This window comes from Oratosquilla oratoria, chromosome 11, assembly GCF_046742065.1.
Source record: "Oratosquilla oratoria isolate Oo_2021 chromosome 11, ASM4674206v1, whole genome shotgun sequence".
NCBI classification, from domain to species: domain Eukaryota; kingdom Metazoa; phylum Arthropoda; class Malacostraca; order Stomatopoda; family Squillidae; genus Oratosquilla; species Oratosquilla oratoria.
The window spans coordinates 45,370,029-45,395,018 of record NC_134787.1 but is presented as its reverse complement, the minus strand read 5'-3'; the positions used below and the strand labels follow the sequence as shown (position 1 = coordinate 45,395,018).

General features: G+C 37.3%; 2 protein-coding genes across 9 annotated transcripts in view; one reads left to right on the top strand and one right to left on the bottom strand.

Moving 5' to 3' along the window:
• Positions 1-503: 503 nt before the first annotated feature.
• LOC143029781 (uncharacterized) lies at positions 504-8,718 on the top strand. 4 transcript variants are annotated; one of them, XM_076192750.1, is made up of 2 exons: positions 504-651; positions 6,352-8,718. In XM_076192750.1, exon 2 carries the CDS (start codon positions 6,482-6,484, stop codon positions 7,841-7,843), a length of 1,362 nt encoding a protein of 453 aa, XP_076048865.1. In that variant the 5' UTR covers positions 504-651; positions 6,352-6,481; the 3' UTR covers positions 7,844-8,718. The 4 variants fall into 4 exon arrangements, with proteins under 4 accessions (XP_076048865.1, XP_076048867.1, XP_076048864.1 ...); XM_076192752.1 differs by having other exon boundaries at positions 504-655; XM_076192749.1 differs by lacking the exon at positions 504-651 and adding an exon at positions 671-826.
• A 933-nt stretch (positions 8,719-9,651) lies between these two features.
• The window catches only part of MTA1-like (metastasis associated 1-like), a 302,424-nt gene continuing 287,085 nt past the window's right edge, over positions 9,652-24,990 (bottom strand). For 2 of the 5 annotated variants that reach the window (XM_076192747.1, XM_076192748.1), the window contains one exon: positions 11,437-11,598. In XM_076192747.1, the coding sequence (XP_076048862.1) occupies positions 11,573-11,598 (26 nt within the window). In that variant the 3' untranslated portion in view covers positions 11,437-11,572. Of the gene's footprint in view, positions 11,599-24,990 lie in introns of all 5 variants that reach the window. The other 3 variants (XM_076192744.1, XM_076192742.1, XM_076192745.1) reach the window with 3 other exon arrangements.

The following is a 24,990-nucleotide window of genomic DNA, read 5'->3' as shown; positions in this document are numbered from 1 at the left end:
ATTACACAACCTCACACCAATACTTCAAACACTAATGCCGAACGTATAACAATCTCACTCAGCGTTGCCCAACTCAGTGTTGCCAATCGCTTGATTGAAATGTATCCCACGTAACACAAGTAATATAACATAGCGTGGAACACAAAAACTGTGGATGATGAGAAAATTTGGACATTATTTTTAGATTCTGCATGCAAAAGCATATAGGATACAACTATTGTTTTCCTTGGGGCAAATTCTTTGTTGACCAGTGATATCAGCCTCATTTATTAGTTATAATTGTTTAAAATTTAATATGCCATCACAGAAAAACTATGCCTGATAGAAAAATTATGAAAACGTATTTGAAATCAGCAGAAAAAAATCCGTTAAGTTCCCTCCTTTTGCTTGTGGGACAGGTATTTCAATCAATTTTGTTTACCAGTGTAATCGTTCGCACGGTGAATAAATTTAGAAAGGTCACCCCTTAATAAACCATGTATCTGAGTTTTCTGTATAAAATTGTATACCTGGTTTTGTCAGGCTAGGAGTAAACACTAAATATATGTTTGTAGATTATTAAGTAAAGCCTTCCAATAATCTTTGAGACCCCTGGGACGTATATGTGATTCAGAAGTGCCATCGAATTTGCAAGCATAGCAGAGTCAATAAGCAAGTAAACATTCGTCAATCGTATTACATATTCATTGTTTGTTGATAGTTTCCTTTTTTGTTCGTTGCCTTGTATCGCCAGATTTTATTTTAGTACCGATCGCATATGGGCACTGCTAATTTCGTGTACAGAATGAAGTTTTTGTGAAAACGCTAATTCACTGTCGCTTGATAGGTATGCAACGACCATATAGGTGATGCATGTTTCCTACGTATTTTATCGATGACAAAACCCCAAACTGGATAGCAGACAAAACACCATTATGAAAATTGGGGGTGGGGGGGCGTAATCTAACCCACTGATTGGGGTTTTGTCTGTTTGGGGTATTGTCCATTCACCATGATATTTTTGTGTTGTAGGGATTTTATATATAATTTGAGTGGAATATTCAAAATACAGTGAAAGCCCTGTCTCACAAAAAGAACTTTTGCATCCAAAAATATTGGAGGATTAGTAAATGGCATTATAATTATTCACCATATATCCTAAAAACCGTATTATGTTGTCATTTTGATTTACAAGTAAGATTGCTCCTAGGCACAAATTTGCCACACAGAATTAATTGCAAAACACTTGAAGTGGCTGTTTGCACTGGGTAACCATAACTGTATAAGCTAATTCCACTTGGGGACAGTGGGGGGGGGGGTCCTACCTAGCATAACCATACATAGGTCTGGGTAGACATTTCATAGCTTTGGTGCAATTTCTGTCAAAGTTAAATCATGGGAATGTCCCCCAATACAAGAATACATGAATAGCAGGAGAGATAAATAAGATATTCATATGAATCATTATGAAGCATTCATAAGTGACATTAATGTGGGGATGGGTGGTGGACCTCTGAAAATTTCATCATGAAGAGCTAGGAAGGTGAGCAGCCTACACCAGAAAGTGTGTGACTGTGGCTGAAGCTGTCATCTTTGCCATATGTTGAATAGAATATATAACAACAAATGAGACCAAAGGTGGAGGAAGTAGACAAGGATTAATGGGAGAATTTTAATGCCTTATGTTTCAACTGGTAGGGTCTTGATCACAAAGCCAACGGCTCTTTAGACAGGGGCATTATATACACAGTCAGGTCACCTCATGGGGAGACCTCATTGCCTGATATTTTCTTTTATTATTATTGAACTTGTGGCTTTTGCTAAGCATACAAAACCTTCTATATGGTTAATGTTATCATTATTGATAATATAAGCTGCTTTAATTGTATTCCTCAGTCTTTTTGTGGATAATTTATTTAGTATAATGGTATTGTCCCAGTCTGGAAGATGGTCATGTTTGTCCATATGTATTACTATGGAGTTAGACATTCTGTGGGCTTTTACATCAATTTTATATTCACTGAGTTGCTTTTTAAGCCCTCAAGCTGATTTTCTAAAATACGATGATGGACAGCTTTTACAAAGTATTTTATAGACAATACTGTTTTCATTAATGGGGTTGATGCAACCAAATGACCCATCCATTAATGAGAGCACAAGAAAATTCCCCTTCTTTTTGTAAATTTATGAAAGTGGTGTAACTTGGTATTACAAAGAACAAACAAAGGAGATAGGAACAGAGGGTGGGGGAGGGGGAGTTGCAAATATCTACATTCCTAGCTATCTTAATACCCAAATGCATCTAGGTATGGATTGATATTAGTTTGATACTGTGATATAACAGGTTTCTTTAATGCAGTTATTATCTTTTGTTTCTACTTTTGTTGCTTATTTCTTTGCCTCTCATTTTCAATTTACAGACTTCTTGGATATATAAGTTTGATGAAAGTCTCAGTGATGTATTTAATTCATCTTCTAGAAATTCCATACTACATGATATGGGAAACACTGAAAAAGAAACCTATTGTTATACCTGTTTCAGCTCTGTCAGTATGTCCTTAATAAAAATGTATGTAGTCCTCTTTATTGATGGGTTTACAATATACTGCAAAATTTACACTCGCATGTTCTGTGGATAACAGTCTAAAAAAGGCAATTTCCCATTGTTTTCTATTTCTGCAGTAAACTGTGTTTTAATTTATTCTGTTTAATTTCCTTAATTTGTTTTGTGGATATATGTTTCTTTGGGTACAATTACAATTATGTTATCAACATATCTTAACCATTATAGACATATTTTCTTCTGTTTCAATCATTTCCACATATTAGTTTGCTAGCACTGCAGAAAGGATAGGCCAGACTGTTGTCTGTATTCAACATCATTAAAAGTGAAAGCACCAAATCCTACACAAAGGAAAATTAATTCAAAGTGTTTTGGGGACAGGTAAATCTTTAAAGTTCGAATTATCTACTCTTTCTACAGCTTTTAGTGCACCACTTATTGAAATTCAAGTATATAAGGAGGTAACATCATAACTGTCTTTCTTGGTATTGAAACCTATGTCTTGTATTTTGTTAATCAGAGCCAAAGAATTTTGTAGGTGTGCAACACTAGTAGATCCTAGTGTTTTGGATAGGTTTTAACCAGGCATTTGTCTAATTTGTAGGATGTATTATTGATCCCTGAAGTAATAGAGTGCATGAGAATTCCTGCTTTATGGATCTTAGGTAAGCCAATTGAAGCAGACAGTTGAAGCAGTTTATATCAATATTAATGATAACATAAACATAGAGGTTTTGTATGCTTATCAAAAGCCACAAGTTCATTAAAAAAAAATCATACAAACAATGAATCAGTCAGGTAATGAGGTCCCCCAGGCATCCTATGAGTTGACCCAACTGTATATAATGCCCCTGTCTTACTTGAGTTGTCATCTCAGGAACAGACTCAAGGCTCACCTGAACACGCACCCAGACCTACCCCAGCCAAATATGTACTCCAGGCACCTGGGAGACCAAATCTGCACAACAGGCATGGAAGGGCACCTACAGGCTCTGAAACTGGACAAGTCATGCCTCCATAACCCGTGGACATCCCCATCAACCACCTTTGCCCACTTGAACCACCAAACCTTCAACAGCATCAACTAGAGCTCCATAGGATACCAAATTGAGACTAAAATTCTCAATAGTGCAAGGAGAGCAGGAGGCCTGGGTTGTATTGAGTGGGAGGGGGAACACTTGTAGTTGCCCAGGTGATCTAGAGCGGTGCTAGTAATGTCTATCAAGAGAAAATGCAATGAAATAAAGAGGGATCAAGTGAAAATGGCAACAATGCTGCAACACTATGGTCACTCAGTACCAAAAAGAATATAAAGAAAATTGAAAGAATCCTGAGAGCAGCTATGAAGATGGCCCCAACAGTTTCAAACCTGTCATATGAGGAGAGATTGTCAAAACTGAATTTACCAACTCTGGAACAAAGAAGAGAAAGGGGTGACATGCTGACCATCTGCAGAATCATGAAAGACATGGAAGTCCTTGATAGAGAGGACTTCCTAAGCACATGAAAAGAAACTCAAAAAGGACAGTTATAGAAGAGACCTGAAAAAAAAAAAAAAGTTTTCCACTCTGGAACAAACTGGATGAAATAATAGTGTGTGTAGTAAGTATACACGAATTTAAGAGCAAACTAGACACTGCGAGATACAAAGATAGGTCACCACGACCATAGCTCCCCTTCCCATAAGAACTAGGTAAATACAATTAGGTAAATATGACTTCCACATGCCAAAAATAGCTGCTTGCCTGGAGAAAAAAGGGATGTTGTGCTGATAGGCTTAGAAGTAGCAGAGGACCAAAGTGGACTTGTTTTCTACATGGATGGCAATGTGGACCTAGAGAATAGCATCACAAGAGCAGAGGTATATTCTGCAACATACACCATGTCATGGTGCATGTCAGACCACTGCTTGAGCTTGCAGACTGAGTTAGGGGCTATTCAAAAGGCACTAGATTACTCAAACCAGCTACAAAGACTGGTCATCATACCCATGGACTCTTGCAGTAATACAGTCACTCCAAAAGAAGAATACACATTAATGTGAACCTCATAATAATGATACTCCACCTTCTACAGCTACATGACAGACAAAATTGCCTAGTCACTATAAATTAGATACCCAGCCACATAGGGCACAGCAACAAGTGAGCAGACGAGCTAGCCAAGCCAACACTCTACCACCCTCGCATGGATATCAGAGTCCAGCCATCAGCAATGTTGATTAAAAAAACGTGCAAAGGTAGCCAACCACAGAAGATCAGTGAACTCAGCATCACAAAACACTAAGTGGTATGAAAGGGTCACCAAGCTGTATCCTTACCCTGCTACCAGGACCATTTATAGATGACTCGCTCAGATCATTCACAGGCTCAGGTTGGATTACATGTGCTGTTGGGAAAGCATTGAGCGATAGGACAGAGAATGCAAATACTGCAGTATACCCAGTTCAGAACCACTCCTACACTATCTCCTGGACTGCATCCACACTAGTGCCCTGTGAGGGGGCAGGCATTTCAACTCCACAACCCCCAAAGCCTAGAAGACTGGAGCCAACTTGGTGCTCAACATTACTGAGGGCATAGATATGTTCTCCCATATCCTGGTCAGATACCAAATAATTCCCCCATTAGTCCTTCTCTACTTCTTCCACCTTCAGTCTCATTTACCATTTGAGCTTGAGCTGTTGGAGCAGGTAACACTCACTGCTGGGAATTGGAGAGAAACATAAGATTCTAACCCACATTTGCGAAGGAATTAAGAAATGGTGTAACTGAGGAGGGGAGTTGATCTAGAATAGAAAAAATAAAGAGGCATATGGTGGACTGCAGCAGAAATAGCACTGGAATCTTTAGGAGCAGTCAAAAGAAAAGGACAAGTTACTCCAGCAATAGTCATAGATTTGTGATGAATATTGTAGGAACTAAGAAGGAACAACTAAAGGATGTGGAGTGGATGTATGATTTGACTCAACTACCCCCCTTTTAAGGGGGAAGAGCCTATCAGTATGTACTATTTTATATTCTTGTAAAAAGTGCTTACATGGAAAAACACCCATTTGAGAAGCAGTAATGTGGGAAACCCCCTAAATAAGACCAAAACTCACAGAACATCCTACTGTATTGGTTAATGTTGATAGGCAGGGACATCTTCTAAACCAAGATAATATTGATAGCAAAATTCCACAAAGAGAAAAAAGTCTTTTGCCAGTATTATCAAAAAAGAGTGTCGCACCTGGTTAGGGAGATGTCCCAGGTGTCCTGAAAGATGACCAGTCTTGTGTTGATATTGCCTCCATTTTTCAACAACCTGTGAGCTGAAATTGTTAAAGCAGTAATTCTTCCATTATATATTGTCTTCTCACTGTCTACATATACTGGAATTACAAATTTGACAGTTGTTCTTCCCTGAGTACGTCATGATTGTCGGGATTTTTAGTAGGTATTTCTGATCATTTTTTTCCTTTAGACAAACAAGAAAAAATATGGACAATATCTACAATTTATTAGATCAGTTTATTACATTTTGTCTAAATAAGAACACAGGTGCACCACTTTCCAGTGCATCTTAAACAATGTGACTGGCATCACTTGAGTCCTGTGAGTTGAACTGAATGCTCATGTTTGCATTTCCAGTGGAAAAATAAAATGCAATGTACTAAAGTTCTATATTTATAATTTTTTATGCTTGATGTTAGGGGATCATGTACAAAGGAAAATATATTGATTCATTTACAGAGGGACTTGTGTATAAAATCCTGTTATTACACAATCTCAAAGAAATGTCAATCTTATGATTACCTTTTTTTTCAGGATGAGGGTAACTATCAACATTTCTTTGGAAGAGCTATCTGTAGATTTCACATATTCCTCATGCAACAAAGAGAATCAGGTGTGACATCTACGGTACACCTATCATACGAGTGATATTAAATACCACGTAATGACCCACACTGGAGAGAAGCCTTTCCAGTGTGACCTGTGCAATGCAGTTTTCTCAGGAAAGACTGATCTCAAACGCCACATGCTTACCCATACAGGAGAGAAGACTTTCCACTGTGACCTGTGTGATGCAGCTTTTTCACGAAAGTATAGTCTCAAACTTCATGTAGTGACTCACACAGGAGACAAACCTTTTCAGTGTGGTCTATGCAATTCTGCTTTCTCACGAAAGGGTGATCTCAAATATCATGTCATGACTCACACTGGAGAGAAACCTATTCAGTGTCACCTGTGCAATTCTGGTTTCTCACGGAGCACTGATTTCAAACGTCACATGATGATCCACACTGGAGAGAAGCCATTCCAGTGTGGTCTATGTGATGCAACTTTCTCACAAAAAGGTAGTCTCAAACGTCATGTGCTGACCCACACTGGAGAGAAGCCTTTCCAATGTGGTATATGTGGTGTAACTTTCTCACGTAAAGATGCTTTCACAGGTCATGTGATGACTCACTCTGGAGAGAAGCCATTCCAGTGTGAGCTGTGCGATGCAGCTTTCTCCAAAAAGAGTTACCTCAAAGGTCACATGATCAGCCACACTGGAGAGAAGCGTTTCCAGTGTGACATGTGCGATGCAGCTTTCACACAAAAGAATAATCTTAAGTATCACCTGATGTCCCACACTGGAGAAAAGCCTTTCCAGTGTTACCTTTGTGCTGCAGCATTCTCACGTAAATATGCTCTGAAATGTCACATGATGTCCCACGCTGAAGAGAAGCTTTTCCAGTGTGACCTGTGCAATGCAGCTTTCTCAGGAAAGAGTAGTCTCAAACGTCACATGCTTACCCATACAGGAGAAAAACCACATCAGTGTGACCTGTGTGATGCAGCTTTCTCACAAAAAGCTGATCTCAAATATCATGTGACGACCCACACTGGAGAAAAACCTTTCCAATGTGGCCTATGCGATGCTGCATTCTCAAGAAAAGGTCACCTCAAAAGTCATGAGGTGACCCACACTGGAAAGAAACCTTTTCAGTGTGGCCTATGCGATGCTGGTTTCTTAAGAAAGGGTGACCTCAATGTTCACGTGAGGACCCACACTGGAGAGAAGCCTTTCCAATGTGACCTATGTGGTGCCGCTTTCTCACAAAAGAGTAGTGTCAAAATTCATATGGTGACCCACACTGGGGAGAAGCCATTCCAGTGTGACCTTTGTGAAGCAGCTTTCTCACTAAAGCATAGTCTCAAAAGTCACCTGATTACCCACACAGGAGAGAAGCCTTTTCAGTGTGGTCTGTGCGATTCTGCTTTCAAACGAAAGGGTGACCTCAATCGACATGTAATGACCCATAGTTGTTAGGTACTTCCACTGTAAACCATGCAATGCAGCTTTTGAATGAGATGCTTCTAAAAATCATGTGATAACCCATGATAGAATCACTTCTAGTTTAACATTGTATTACATAGTTCTCATGAAAGACTGGAACTGTGTGGAAAGATTGTTGCTAGATGTGAATTCGGACCCATGATATGAGATGAAAATTGATGAGACATACTACTTGGAAAAATAAAATGTACTATTTATAGTGATGGACCAAAGACATAATATCTGTTTAACTTCTCTATTAATATATAATGAAAATAGTCTAACTTACTGAAAAATGCCATTGCATTCTTGAACTCAGTACATAGGAACTGAAGCTGATATATATATATTTTTTTTCCATCTTATTGTTGTCACTTTTCTGTTAGTTTCAGAAAATAGGTGGCATGCACCTCATATAAAATTATGTCTTGAGATGAAATTACCACCTATGGCTTGTCATAATTCAAATATTCAGTGCTGATTTCTATGCTCTGGGTGACAGCATCATCATACTAGCTTATTGATCAATGAAGGCAATAATACATTTAATTATATACAGTTTCTATGTGGTAGCACATTTGTAAAACATGTGAAATTGTACTTTGGTAATATATATTCATTCTTCATGTTTTTCTAGGTGTAGCAAAATGAATGACATTTTTTCCCTTGTAAGTCGACTCTTCTATTTATATATCCCCATCACTGATCTAATACTGGATTTATACAAATTCTTAAAGGTTTATTGATTGAGGTCCTCTTGTGTATGTGTATGTTTGAGGAGCTTTATTTGAAGCTTGAATCCAATATGTTATAGAATGAGTGGAACTCCACTTGATCTGTACAAGACAAATATATAAATAAAATAAAAATCTAATCTGTTTTGATACAATGCAACCCATATCTTACAGGCTATGCTTACCTTATCACTTGCCCTATAAGCTGTTCTCACAACATGAAACACACTAGTGTAAAGTTATCAACTCATTCATGCATTACTTCTTGGTTGTCAGGTGAGAATGAGAACGCAAGAAAATTGCCCTTCTTTCTGTAAGTTTATGAGAATGGGGTAACTTGGTATTACAAAGAACAAAGGAGATAGGAACAGAGGGAGGGTGGGGTAGGGGGAGTTACAAATACCTATATTTGTAGACAAGCGTGGTTAGTTTTGTCTCTGAACTCTAAATGGAAAATAACCAACAACAAAAGAAACCTGTCACACTATGTTCAACAGAAATAAAAACAGGTGAGAGTAAATGCACTGTGGAACAGGGAGCATGTTTTCAATATGAAAAAGAGACTAAGGTAGGGAAGAAGAATAATGTGAAGTTCAAAAATGTTGGATGGCTCAAATATAGCATAGGCCTACTGAAATCAATGAAGTTCCTAAAAACAGTAGCAAAGGATGAGATGTCAGGTTGGATGGAAGGGATACCTCATTTCCATCCAACCCGGCATCTCATCCTTGGCTTGGTGGTGCTACCTGTAATATCCATAATATATTGTATGTGAATGACACGAGATCATCCTGTTGTCAATTACTATGGGGATGGGGCCCACATCATCAGTCCACCGACACCGCAATCAAACCAAGAGGAATGAGGAAGTGGGATGTTCTAAAGACATGCTACAGTGCCAGCATAAGTGTGAATGAATTGAAATCATAAAAAATTGGCATTATTAGCAAAGTGCTGGAGCCTTCAGGCCATTCACTGCATTTCTATATTTTCTAAATAAATTGGTTATATTTATAAGAAAACATTTTCATCATTCAAATACAGTTTATTAAAGATAGATATATTATAAAATATAGTAATATAGTAAAGTCAAATTTCAAAACACTCGTTTTCACACACAAAATTAAAGATAATTAAATATAAGTTAGGAAGTTGTCCTCACTCCTCCATTCCTTGCCTCTTCTCTGCCTGTCCCACGACCTTATTAACTCGCAAAGTGGTTCCATGGGACACGCTTGCACCCAAGATCGAGAGAATATAAGGTCTGCTCGCGCGCATGTTGTGACGTCATCTGAAGGGGAGCCCACAGAGAAAATGGTGAAAACGTAAGTGAAAATGTTAGGTAAAAGAGAAAACGTACAGGCACCACAGAGTTTCTGGGAGACTTACCTATTTCATGTTCTGCAACCGTTAAAATGGGGGTTTCATTTTGGAAAAATGTTCTTGTGGTTCATCTTTGACATATTTAATAAAGAAACAGACGATGCAGTTAAAACTGGTGATTGACGTAAACGCCATCTAGTGAGAGAGCCGCACAGTAAAATGTATGTGGACGATGCGGCTCTCCGTGAGCTTTCCCGTCTTTCCTATATAGTCTTTGGGCCAAGCACTTCTAGTGACGTCAATGCGCAAACGACCTAAATACTGGATAGCTGTTGAGTAGACCTTGTATTCTCTCGATCTTGCTTGCACCCATCCTGGCTGCGTCATGTCGACCAAAGCTTCTTTGAGGAAATGCACGTGGCCTACATTTGGACCTCTATGACTAAACCTGCACCTTGGCCAGCTGCATCAGGATGGACAACGCGGCACTATGGGGTCTACTGTAGGCTATAAACCTGTATAGGGTGTATTGAAACAATAGTGGTTTTAATGTTGGGACACTACTCGTAAATGTGGTTTCTGGAGGAAGATTGTCGATTCTTGCATTGGATGGCAATGACTGCCACCCAACGCAAGCTTGACCGCCACATGCCACATTCACGCGCGGGCGCTCGAAGCCGTGCTTCATCAGAAAGTTCATTGCAATCACGTGAAGTCAGTCAGTGTTATCGCGACTCATCCATGCATTTCCTGCTAATTGGAATGCTATCCGTTAATGCAATTGGCATTTTTCTATAGCAACATATAAGGCGCGAAGAAGCCAGAAAGTTAGTCAACTAGCCTTGAAGGTGAACTACAATGTCACGCGGAAGTGTTTATAATAGCGTATGTATTTGTACATATCACATAAATATATATGCAATTTGTATATTTCATATATAACGTTGGCTAAATGTACGAAAAGTCCTTGTTGGCAAGTCGTCTATTAGCTAAGTGTCCGTTGGCTAAGCGTCCTTGGCTATGACAAATGCTCACAGGACAAATACTCACAAGACAATTGTTCACACCCTCAACTGAAAGAGACAAATGCTCACACCCTCATTTTTATGTATATTTCAAATATTTCTTGAGATATAGAAATAAAAGTACAAAAATTAATCCCTTTGTTATCCAAGGTTATTGTAATTCAAGCAGTAACTTACAGACTAGGCGTTAACTACTTTGAGCAATTCCTGTTATTTTCAAAGGAACATAGTTATTTGAACAGTTCACTATAAGGTATGTGTTGAGTACATTGGCAATTCCTTTATCGGGTACACAACTATTGTGGTCTTTATATGAGGATATCATGATTGAAGGTCGCTACGACTAAGCCTCATACTCATTTTCTAACTTTGCTGCATGAGGTTAAGAATAAATATTCTTACGTAACCTCATGGTTGCACGTATTGATCCCAGTCTCCAACACCAAGTCTCCTGCCTACCCCTCCAACACCATGACCCCACGAAATAAATATCCCTAAAATCGCCCGGTGGTAGAGGCCCTCTTTAATACACAACTATATTTTCATTTTCATGCAGACATTTCTTCCCCTACTACAACTACCGATCACCGCGAGCAGGTGGTCTGTCCTGGGTAGTCCATAGTCGACACTAGAAGAGTTCCTTATCGCTGTAGGACACTGCATCCGTCTGAAATAAAGACTAATAATCTAAGTGGATCCATAAATTTCATACAGTAAATACTGTGATACTGTAATAATAATCAAAAGGAGTAATAAGTAAAAAATGTGTTAATGATAAAGAGTAAATTATATGATAATACTGTGATAACGTAAAAAGCTGTAAGTATTGTGAAATAAATAAAGATTTGTCGAACAGACAGTTGTGGTTTGTTGGCAGTCGACATATACCTGTATAGCGTTCCCGTATCTACGTTTTTTCAGTTATTTTTTATTGACAGAAGTTCGTTTGAAAATTTAAGGTATGTGTTGCTCTATTTTTTTGTCTCTTTGACCTGGCCTTTCTGGCTAGACCAATTTCGTGCGTTGTTAGGTTGTATTTTGGTGATTTGGCCGACTGTTTTGGTCGCGCCTTCAACTGGCCGGGCCAGCTCTTATCGACTAACCATCTTTTACCCTTGATTTTCAACTGAACTTGTTTTTCCAAAATACTTTATTGTATTCCAGCTTATTCACTTTCCTTGCCATTAAATTGCCATCAGCACATTATTTGTTTTGTGGTCAAGTTACCTACCGCACGTTCAATTCTCTCGGTTCTCCGATACTTGGGTAAATAGTGTTTCAGCAAAATATTTTTGTTTTTCTTATCACTCAAGTTGCAACATGCCAATGTAACATGAATCGAATATTTTACATTTTTTTTATATGGTATTTTTACCGCAAATGTATAATAAAGATATTACAAACATATACCAAAGGCTTTTCCCCCTTTTAAACGGAGGGTAGCCAAAAAGAAAAAGGCAAAGAAATCACTCCCACCCAGGCGCGGATCCAGGGGGGGGGGCTGAGGGGGCTGAAGCCTCCCCCAAATTTGTTCTTCCATGAATCATTGTAAGGATGTCATTTAATCGATTTTAGTACTTTCTGATGTTTTGCCAGGTCCGGGGGCTAAATAAACTGACAGCATGGGTGCGGTATTTGGGCGGAATTGTACTGTGTTTGGCATTTGTTTAATTCCATTTATCTGTTTTGTGCTGCGCGTGTTGTAGGGTTGCCAGGATTGTGTCTCAGTTGCGCTGAAAAAGGATAGAAAGGAGATATACCACGTTCGTTGGCCGTTTAACATACCTGTATATTGTCACCTATATGATTGTTTTGTGTTGTTGAAGCAATCAAGTTGAAGCAATCAATCAAGAAGTATCATCTGCAAACAGTAAGCATTCAGGAATACCACAGGCTTTATAGATATCGTTACTGTAAATAAAAAACAAAATAGGACCTAGAATACTACCTTGAGGTACCCCCATACTTACACCCATTAATCTCGATTTAACACCGTTAAATAAGACAACTTGATTACGATTAGATAAATATGACTGAAACATCTGAAGTTCAAAGTCTCTTATTCCGTACTCAGCCATTTTCATCAATAGAATACTATGATCAACTGTGTAAAAAGCCTTTTTAATGTCTAGAAAAACTGCGGCACATATTTTCTATTAGTCGAGTTGCAATATATTCATGTAAGAGAGCAACAGGCATATATGTTGAGTGGTTTTCACGGAATCCAAATTGATTATCGAAAATGATCCCATACTACTCAAGGTAATCTACCAATTGCTCAAGAATAACGGTTTCAAGTACTTCAGACAATACCGGAAGGATCGAAATCGGACGAAAATTTGATATGTTTGATGTGGGCCCATCTTTATGGATCGGGTGTACTACAGCAATTTTTAGGACATTAGGAAAGCAAATCTGTTGAAAGCACAAAGTGGAGTAAATGAATAATTTTGGGAGCAGCAAGTTTAAGGATCTTTGTATTAGGGCAATCATAGCCATTGGACTTATTTTGAAGATTATTTATAATACGCAAAATATCGTGAGTTGATGGTTTTATTAGACTAAATTGTGATGAGACTGGAGTTATATATTGAAGTGGGTTTCCTGGGTCATTTGGCAGCTTAGCCAATAAATTACCAACTGAACAGAAAAAGTTGTTAAACATGTCAGCAATCTCATGGTTGTCAGTAACCTGACTGTTATTGTGAATAAACAAATTAGGAGTATTATTACTTCTCTTTTTATTAATTACTTCAAGAAGTATTGACCAGAGTTTCTTCGGAACCGATGAATTTTCTTCAAGTTTTTTGAGATAGTATTGCTTGCGAGCCGATTTAATTGATGAGTTGAGAACATTACGATATCTGATAAAATTGTGTTTATTAAGTTCAGAGTTGCACTTAATGTATTTTTATAAAGTTTATTTTTTAAATTGATGCATTTCAATAAGTTATTTGTTATCCAAGGTTTGATTGGAATCTTTCTTCTTGATGTTATTTTAGTCGTTAATTTAGTAATTTCTTCATTAAATATAGTTATCAAACAATTGGCGAAATCATTGTGGTGACAAGTATAATGAGAACGAGAGCAACTCGGACGCGACGGCGCGGCGGGACTACTACTAATAGCAATCCGAGAGCCGCGCTTTCTTGCCAAGATAGTCCAGAGCCCCAGGATAACCGAGCTGAGTCAGAGCCTTTGATAGCTCTGGGACGGGTGGGTACTTTTATCATCAATGACACATGGATCTTTCTGGTACAGGGCGCATCTGTGGTTTGAAATTTAAGATTCTGATCTTGAAGTAATTAATCAAGGTGTGTCAACTAAAGGACAAACTAGAAAACTAACTCGGGAGTGTTTTATATATATAATATATATATATATATACTGCCAAATGGCGAAAGAGTGCTGAGATCATGGATGGTGTACTCCCCTCCCAAGGAAGTTCTTTACTGTTTTTGTTGCAAACTGTTTTCAGACAGAAGTAACTCAAAATATTAATTCTGGGGACGGATTCAACACATGGTGCAAACTGAATCCTAACATATCCGAGCATGAATCCAGTGTAGCTCACATTCAGAATTTCACGCAATGGAAGGAGTTGGAAATTAGGATTACAACAATTGATAAAAAAGAACAAGAAGTTGTTGAAAGTCAAGTGAAGAAGTGGAAGGAAACCTTTCAAGATCGCTCGATATTGGATTCCTAGCTAGACAGAATTTGGCTTCAAGAGGCCACCAAAAAGGAGTCAATTGTGAGAAAAACGACTCATGTTGAAGCAACAGGAAATAGAATATTTTTTTAGTTAGTTTATTTGTTAGCGAAATATGATTTAGTGCTACATGAACATCTAAGAATCCAACTGGGAAACAATTTTGCTACTTCCTGTCTGTCTCCTACTATTCAGAACGACTTCATAGAAATTTTGGGAGAAAACGTAAGAAGCAGTCATCTAGGAAGTAAAAGAAGCCAAGTACTTTCCCATGATATACGACAACACCCTGATATTTCACATAAGGATCAAACAAGCCAAGTTTTACGCTACGTTATTATCGATGGAGATAAAGTGAAGATTGTGGAATCATTTGTCGATTTCATTGAAACAAAAGGTAAAACTGCCGAAAATATTTCAACGATGATTTTGGAATAAGAAAAAGAGACGGAATTGATATTCATAATTGTAGAGAGCAAGCACATGAGAACGCTGCGGTGATGGCTGGTGTTTAGAAATGTATCAAGGAAATTAATCAAAAAGCAGAATTTGTCGCTTGTACAAATAACTCGCTGAATTTGGCGGGTGTTCATGCAGCTTCTGTTGGTGTGAATTCTGTTACCTTTTTGGATGTGTGGAACACACACATATGTATATATATATATATATGTAAATGTATGTATATATATATATATTTATATATACACACACACACACACACACACACACACACACACACACATATATATATATATATATACATATATATATATATATACATATTATATATATATATATGTATATATATATACTTATAAAATTCTGATAATCTTGTTTGTCATCTTGCTTGCTTGCTTGAAACCATCACCCAGCCAATCAGAAGAAGAGATATTACGTCACGACTGAGGACCAGCCAATCAGAAGAGATATGACGTCACGACTGAGGATCAGTCAATCAGAAGAGATATGACGTTATGACTGAGGACTAGCCAATCAAAAAAGACATGACGTCACGACATCAGCTCTATGGGTCCTAGGGAACCCCAGCTCTGAGCGCGTGACGTCACGACTGCTAATTTTCCAATTTGCCAATTTTTTAATTTCCAATTTTCCGATTACATATTTTCTGACCCTTAATATTCAATTTTTTCATATTCATTATTTAAGAATATAGCCAACTCCTGAATTAGCATCTATGAGACATAATGAGTATATTAGAATATTACGTAGTGTTCCAAGCAACGACGACATGACGTCACAATTTTCCGATTACATATTTTCTGACCATTAATTTCTAAAATTTTCATATTCAGTATTTAAAAGTATAGTCAACTCCTGAATTAGCATCTATGAGGCATAATGAGTTTATTGAAATATTACGAACCGTATGAATCATATGATGCGTAGTTTTCCAAGCAACGACATGACGTCACAATCTTCTGCATTTCACTTCTTATAACTAATCCAGTCTCTGCCTTCGTCTACTGAATGGAGGTAAGAGCTCTAAATTATACTTAATTTGATATAGAAACTTATTTTCCGTGATTTATACTATACGGTGACAGTGACATAGTATATCTATCATAAAGTTTATATTAAAAAAAACGTTGCTACTCGCTTAAGTCCCATGGGACTCCCTGAATGATAATGATAATGAGTGGGAGTCGGAGTGGGATTGGGAGTGGGATGAAGAGACGACATAACATAAGCATAATTAAGGAGGCTCTCCTTATTTATTTCTAGAGAACGCCTGTATCCAGTTCACTTTCCTTCGAGAGAGCACGAGGACCGCACACAACTGGTAAGTCTTAAGCTAATAGTAACCTGCTTTAAAAAGAGGAGCCATTTAAGATTTTATTTGACCCAACGGGTCACGGGTGGTCTAATATATATATATATATATATATATATATATATATATATATATATATATATATATATATATATATATATATATATATATATTATATATATATACACATACACACATTATATATATATTATATATATTATATACAATATACACATACACACACACACTGTATATATATATATTACAGGTGAAAAATGTAATCACACATTTGTCAATCACGGTAAAACCACTGTTGAAGTAGAAAAGACTGGAAACGGGGAATCTGTATATTTCGATTGCAAACTGCTGGGAAGTTCTACCTTCAGTCACTGGTCAGTGTCAAGCGCATAATGATAATAGAAACTCGGTGGAGTGCGAGGGGAGAAGATGTGTTTTAAAGAAACATTTCTCAACAATCTTAAGTGCCCTAGAAAAGTTAACTGATGATGAAGAAAATACAGCTACTAAGGCAGATGCTGGTTTTCTACTTGGTGCGTTGCAATCGGTTTTTTTTTTTCTTTCTTTCTTTCTTTTTGTGCTTTCTTGGCCTGTGGGGATCCGTCCCTCTAGAAATGAACGACTCACAGACTTACCTCCAAACAAAAGGGTTGAACTTACAAAAATGTGATATAAAAATCAGGGCAGTGAAAACATTTCTAGCTGAAAACAGGGACAAACTAGTGGAAAATGGTGTTAATTATACCAAAGAAATTGCAAATATCTGGAGATAGCCATGGAGCGTCAGCGTCGACACAAAAAGAAGAAACAAATGTTTGGTGAAGGATCACGGGACGCTGAATTGCCATTCGACATTAAACTGAGATATTTTCTTTTCTTCGCTGGACAGAGTGATCCAAGAATTAACCTTGAGATTCAACAGCTTCATGCACTTGCTGAGAAATATGCCTTTCCTAGCCCGTTGAATTTTTTGGATAATAAATATGTAAAATAGATCACGATCACGAGACTGATAAAGAGGAGTTCCTGATTGAGAAAAAAATTATTAAGCATTTTATTGCTGTTGCTGATATTGAAGAAAGAATAAAGATAATGAAAGAAGGCCCCCTTGAACTTTTGCAGTTTATTCCAAAATATAACTTTGGGAACTTTTCCAAATATAGTCATAATGCTGCGGATTTTCCTCACAGTTGTTGTTAGTGTTACCTTTGAGAATTTTTCGAAACTAAGACTGATCAAGAATTACAGATTTACTATGAGCACCTTGCGGTTGTGAAATCTTGCCATACTAGTAGTCTATAGAGCAAAAATTGACAGATGAAAACTTTATATCTTATGACGAGAGTATTGTGATAATTCATTGTACATCAGGCAGATGATGCCCGTGAGAATTTGGCTCGTATTGCAGAGGTTAAAGGGTACAACTTTTCATTTTCTTTCGTAATATCATGCATTTTCATAAGAACCATGATTAAAACAAATTCTTTATCTCAAAAGTTGTTTCTGAGGGACTTTTTGGTGGAAATATTTGTCATCTAGTAATATGTATACATACAGCGCCACTCTCTTGGTATCATTTATGACAATGTCAGGTTTGTGTACCAACCCAAGCCATCTCAATTAACAATGGTGTTCCTGTAGCGAAACAGGGACTCCTTCAGCGATACTGAGTTTTTCATCGTCTTTTGAGAGTAGTCTCGACTCTGACAACAGGCAAAATATGTTGGATAGACGGCATATTTATGGGCTATCAATTTGATGCGTAATATCTGTCCGAAGAAGTTTTCATATTGGTGTTTAGGCTGTTTTTTTATGTAAATAAAGTCAACATAGGTAGTGACCATAGAATGGTAGGTTGCACAGCTAAATTCTATTTCAGAGCCGAGAGAAATCAACAAGTTTTAAGTAAAAAAAAATATATATATATGCGTAGCAAAGGTTAAGGATAATAAGATATTTCAGTTAGAAATTAAAAACAGATTCGAAAGACACCGTCGAAAATATTAATTTGAATTTAGTGAATGTCATTAGGGAATCGGCAGAGAAGGTATTGGAAGTACAATAAGTATTAGAGAGAATAAATACTCCAAAGCTACAAATTACCTAATAGAAGGACCATGCAGATTAAAGGCAGGAGAGGCAAAAGAGAAAGAGTAGAATTAACAAGTTTATCAACAAAAGGCAAAGATCAGAGAAAAGAAGTAGAAACATTAACCATCTAAATCGTTGGTTCGTCCACATTTGGAATATGCTGTTTCCGTATGGTCACCGAATCTCATTAAGACATTGACAGGTAGGAAAAGTACAACGGCGAGCTACAAAACTGATTCCAAATATCAAAAATAAATCATACAAAAATCGACTAAAACATATTAATCTGTTTTCCTTAAAAAAAAGCGTAGACTCAGAGGTGACTTGATACAGGTCTTTAGATTCTAAAGGGAACTGACATCAAAAGTGACCAAATTTTCACACTGAATGAGAATCCGACAAGAAACAATGGTCTCAAACTGTCCGGGAATAGATTTAATTTGGTAGTTAATGAATGGGATAAACTTCCTACAGAGGCAGTGCAATGTAGTTCAGTTCGAATAATTAAACACCAAAGCAAGATAATGTAATGACTATAATTTATTTTATATTATTTGTCTTGTTTCTTATCATTTGTTTGATTCTCATTTATTATTAGTTATGTCAATTTATTATTTACTATTTACCTGTTTATTATCTAACTATACCTATTTTATTATTTACATTATTATAGTTTTTATATATTCATTTATTTGTTTTTCATTATGATTTTTTTCACATCCGACCTAGATATGGACCAAAAGGTCTCCACCTTTGTAATTCCTTTGTACTATTCAGAAAGGTAAAAGTATTAAAGGGACCAAGTGCAGACATGCTTCAGGAAGACAGCAAATATGTTTGAAAGAAATGGAGAAATCATTAAATGCAGAGACAGAATGATAATAATAATAAAAAAAAAGAGTAGAATTTTACCAAGAGCTTTACTCATAGAAAACTGTAGTTGAGTCAGTTAATTCATCAGTAGACATTAGTAATGTACCAAAAGTAATGTATCAAAAGATAACACAGGGAAAGAAGTTCATATTAAGCTCGCTCAGTTGTACACCTAGTGCTTATATCAAGCGTTCCTGAAGCGTGGTGCAATGCTATACTATTGTGATTTTTCTTCATAAAAAAGGAGACATGAAAGACCATAGTAACTATTGACCAATTAGCTTGCTATCAAATGTATATATTCTCCAAGATCCTTACAAATAGACCAAGTCAAGTTTTAGATGGAAACCAAGAGCTTTAGGAGCAGTATTTGACTCTTGATCATTTGCAGCCGATGAACCAACTAGTCAAAACAACAGAATACAATATACTCTCCGTTTAGCTTTTGTAGATTACAAGAAGGCCTTTGACTCCGTAGAACAAATAGCAATGCTAAACTCACTACGCAAGCAGGATACAAGCAAACAAATCGTAAGGGTTTTAGAAAAGATTTATGCAAAAGGTACCACTGTAATTTGACTACATAAAGATGAAGAAAAGATCAAGGAAGGAGTATAGCAAGGCAATACAATTTCACCAAAATTATTTACATCTTGCTTGGAAGAGATTTTCAGAAGGTTAAGTTGGGAAAGGTTTGAAATTAATGGCGAATATTTGGACCACCTAAGATTTGCAGATGACATTGAGAGGTTTGCAGAAGTGACATGGCAGAGGTTGGAGCAGTTCTGTGAATCATGGAATGCTATGGACACCTTTGTTCAGCAGTGGACTCATGATGACTGATTTGGTAACCCACCAACGTTGGAAAACCTGAAAAAAGGGTAAAATTCCTCTTTTTTTTTATTTCCACCTAACGACTAGTGCTGGTGTGATATATATATACACTGTAGGGCCACTGTTTGTACAAAATGTGCAAAGATTGGTACATACAATAGTTTGTGTGTTCATCAGCCTGGCCAGTGAGAAGGTATAAATGAAACTGGGGAAAAATATATATATATATTTCTTCCAACCTGACAACATGTCTTTCTAAATACTTGATATAAATAAATGTGTTGGTGCCTTTTTTTTTTTTTTTTTTTTTTTTTTTTCTCCCTCCGACTTAAGGGGAAGGATCCATGGTGCCTGTAACCCTGTTTTTATATATATATATATATATAACTGTCATAAAAAATTATCGGTTTGATGTCACTGCCATTAGCGTATTTCTCTCATATATATATATATATATATATATATATATATATATATATATAAAAAGGTCACATGAAGAATTGTCACCCCAGAATGCCCACATGAAATCCCACCTGAAGAATTGTCACCCCAGTATGCCGAATATCAACAGTGGAATAAAGATTAGGTTAGGTTTGGTAGATTAAGTTACATTAGGTTAGGTTGAATGAAGGTTATGATTATTGTCATTAACTTATACCAGTGGTTCCCAAACTTTTTTTGGCCACGACCCAAATCCAGAACTGGTGAAGATGCGGCGACCCAAGCAACAAAAAGCAATTTCGAAAGTCTTCTTTTATTGAAAACTCAAGTGCAGGGAAGCTTTTGATTGAAATTATTATTTTTCTAACGAGGTCTCACAACCCATTCTTGAACACTTCGCAACCCATAGTTTGGGAATCGCTGACTTATGCAAACAAAGAATCGTAAACCAAGGATGGCCCACATGAAGAATTGTCACCCTAGGATAGCCCACATGAAGAATTGTCACCCTGTTGATGTCTGGTCTTACCTGTGTGCACATTGGTTCTGCAATGCTGTCTTTGGGCACTCAAAAAAGCAAGGGTAGTATGCATGATGCATTTCATACTTTAGTGTGCTTCCACACAAAATAATGTACATTCACACTACACCTCATGAATGCCACAAAACCCCTATAAACAATCCTTTCTACAACATGAGATTTTTTTTCATGTCTGTGCCAGTAAAAAAAGTTAACAATGATGATTTTACAACTGAATAAAACTAATTATTCTTTACACAAGTTAGATATATCTACACACTGTATAAAAATGAAAGCTTTACTATGAGTACCATTAAGAACATAATCTATCCCAGCAAAGGACAGGTTTTTTTTTTCCCCATTGTTATATTTATCCTATGTAATTTCTATTCACTTGTCATTTCTCATGGTTTTATTTTCTAAACTTATCTGACAAATTTAATCAAAACTTCCCAAAACATCTTTTAATATTTGCATGGTGCTTTAAAAAAAGGTCATTTAGTATTATTTAAAGATAATCTAGCCCCATCATTTAGCTCCCCATGTATATTCTGTATGTGAATTATATCATTGTTGCTGGGTGATTATCATAAGCTTTCTTCCCCTGCCTTTCTCTCAAAGTCCTATGTTTATATTATCATTCTCCACATAATTTCTTCCTTTTCTTTCCAATTGTGTATTTTCCTCAGTAGTTCTTTCTTCATTTTTATAATTCCTAAATTTTGTATTAAACAGCCTGCAGCACTCAACATGATCACCATCCATCACAATGACAGTGCATAAAGAATTATTACAACTCATGATAGCACCAAAAGAATGGCCGAACCAGACGTTTTGGTTACAAGATCAGTAATTTCAAATTGCAATAAAAGAGTTTTTGTGTAATTTATTTAGCTATTATTGACTTTGGTAACTATTAAAAACATATTTCTGTAAAATTAGACACCTTTAATTTTCTGTGTAACATTATACCAGAAATTTGATAAAGAGGCTTGTTACATAGGTTTATTGTAAAGAAAATTCCCTAGATACTAAAGGTACATGTGCCTTTTATCACTTCATATACTAATAATTCATATATTGAAATTTATCCCATAAGAAAATGTGGAGATATGTTTCAGGAGCCCCCTCCCCAAAGTAAAGCTCTTGCATTTACAGTTTTAATGTCAATAAAAGATAAAGGAACATCAAACTGGTGTTTACTCAATAATTATTTACAAAAGTTATATCAAAAGCAAACAAGTGTAGTGAGGCACATGACATGACACACTGCACATTGCTGAGTTGAGGGAGGAAAGGCCATCTTGTGAATTTCTCTTTTTCTGATAGTGCGCAAAGCAAGACCCATAACATGACTGATCTCCTTCTACCTTGTCCTTTTTCATGCCTTTTTATAATTTCTTATTTCCACTCTAGCATCATGGTTTCGTGTTGCTTTTTCTCGAGCGACTCCAAAGAGAATGGTGATGATGCTGGTGGGTGCCTGGAGGCATGACATAAAGAATATAAATAACAAGATGGCAAATAATAAACACACAACTATGGTGGTGACTGGCAACAGACTGAGGAATCTGTTTTTCAGTGTTTATTTGAATAAATTGGGAGTGTAATTACTTACCTTGCCATACCCAGGACTGGGGCTGTGGTTGCTTGTGTGGTAAATTTGGTTCTGTGCAGTATTTTAATCTCTATTCGTACTTCTTTTTGTAATATCAAAGCATACACCTTTTGTATAGGATGTCAGTATCACCTTCACCAACACCAAAGATTAGGCAATGAACTTCGTGACTATCCTTTTTTATGTGGGGATTGATCTGCTACCCCACACTGATGACTGGACATAAAGAAACCTCTCATGGCATGCCTGATGTCACCCAAGAGCTTCTGGCAGATGAATGCAGGTGTCCACTTCAACAACACCCAGTTCACTGGCACTATTGACCTATTCTTCAAGATCTTGCCAATATTCCAGCTCCTGAACTGAGTGAATACATGAGTAAGTAGCAAACTCCCAAACAGTCTGTGGATGGGTTCATGGTTGCATTTTGTGAGACAGCTGACAACCTTTGGCAGTACATCAAGTACAAGGCAGATAAATGGGGATTCAAGTTCTTTGCCTGGGTTTCTGGTGATAGCTTCATTCACAACATGGTGCCATACTTGGGGAACAGTACATTGAAGGTCAATGGTGTCCCCCCTCACACCTGTGCAAGAAATCATAATTTCAACCAGCCAGATGATCTCCAACCTTGGCCAGCACCTTGTACACCTCCAACCCCACAGTCAATATGTTGCCCTGGTCTGTCTTGCGAAAGACCTGCAGTTTCTCAGAAACTGGCAACATCCTTCAGGTGGGACCATAAGACTTCAAAAAGAGATAGTGTATCATTCTCTGGAGACAAACAGTTTGGGGCATTGTTCTGTGTCTTCTGTGTGGTGGTTACATCTGGAGCAGTTTGAATTTGTGGTCAGGCTGATTCTGTGTTGGTACTATCTCAATGGATGGTGACCTAAGCACAGGGAAGCTAATGTGGTTCTTGTATGATGTGAGGGTTTCCTATGCGAGATTTATATCTGGGGGTTGTCGTAGTGAGTTGGGTGGTCATTCTTGAAGGGCTTCTTTAGTTACCTAGGTGTGAATGTGTTTTTGTGTAGATGTTTAAGGTGGCAGGTTGTGGTAGATGTTTGGATAGTATGCTGCTGGCATAGTTTTTTTGTTGCATTTTGTTGGTGCTTTTGAGATGTAGTGTGAGGGGTGTATATTGTTTAGGGTTCTGGTAGCACATTTTCATGTGATGTTCTCTCAAAAGGATTTCAGCTTCTGTCTGGTGGTGTCCTGTTGGGGTGATTTTGGTGCATTCTGTAATTCCTTCAAGTGTTCCATTCTGCAGTGTTTGGAAGTAGTTTGTGTTTGATTTGCTGATTGTTGGGAACCAAGTTGTTGAGACACATTCTAAGGTGGTTCTTATGAACTATTCGTAGATGGTAATTAGCTTTCTTTTTGCTCTCCAAAGTCAATGCTAGAGATGGCTTTCTAGATAGTTTCTGTTGTTAGGTCCTTCACATGTATGCTGTCATAGAAGTATCAAATGTTAGCCCTACAATTTTTTAGTTCCTTTCCAAAGGAATGGTTTGGCCATTTCTATGGGGTGCTTTTATATTTCATGGTTGTCTGGGGTGGGAAATGTAACTTGATTTTTGAGATGAAGCTTCAATTCTGCACCACTGTTCCAGTTTGTACAACTAGACTTGGTTGTTCTTTGCTACTATTGTGTATTTAATGAGCTGGGTTATTATTGTCAAGTCATCTGCATATGAGAGAACATTGTCATTTAGTTTTGTTGTTGTTGTCATTCCCTAGACTATCTGGCCAAGGAACACCATGGCTGAAATGTAGTTTTCCAACAAATCCTTTATATATTGTATATTGTGTTGTTGGCATGTGTGACTTTATAGTCTTTCATTATGTGTTGTATAGTATAGGGTGAAGCATTACATCCTAGGCAGTTGTCTGCAATGTGGTCATCCAGCATCTTCTGGAAGCTTAGATGGGCTAGATGGTGGTTGCACTGCAGTCTGGCCAGGTGGACTCTATTTTTTCAGGGGAGAGGATTCATATATATCCCAAAGGCTTTTTTCCCCCCACCCCTTATACAAGGGAGGTAGACAAAAATCAAAGGCATAAAAACCACTCTCACCCATTCCATCCCCACACACTCCACTCACACCCCACCCCCTTCCTTCTCTATCTTGGCTCCTCCTGGATGACGGGTCATTC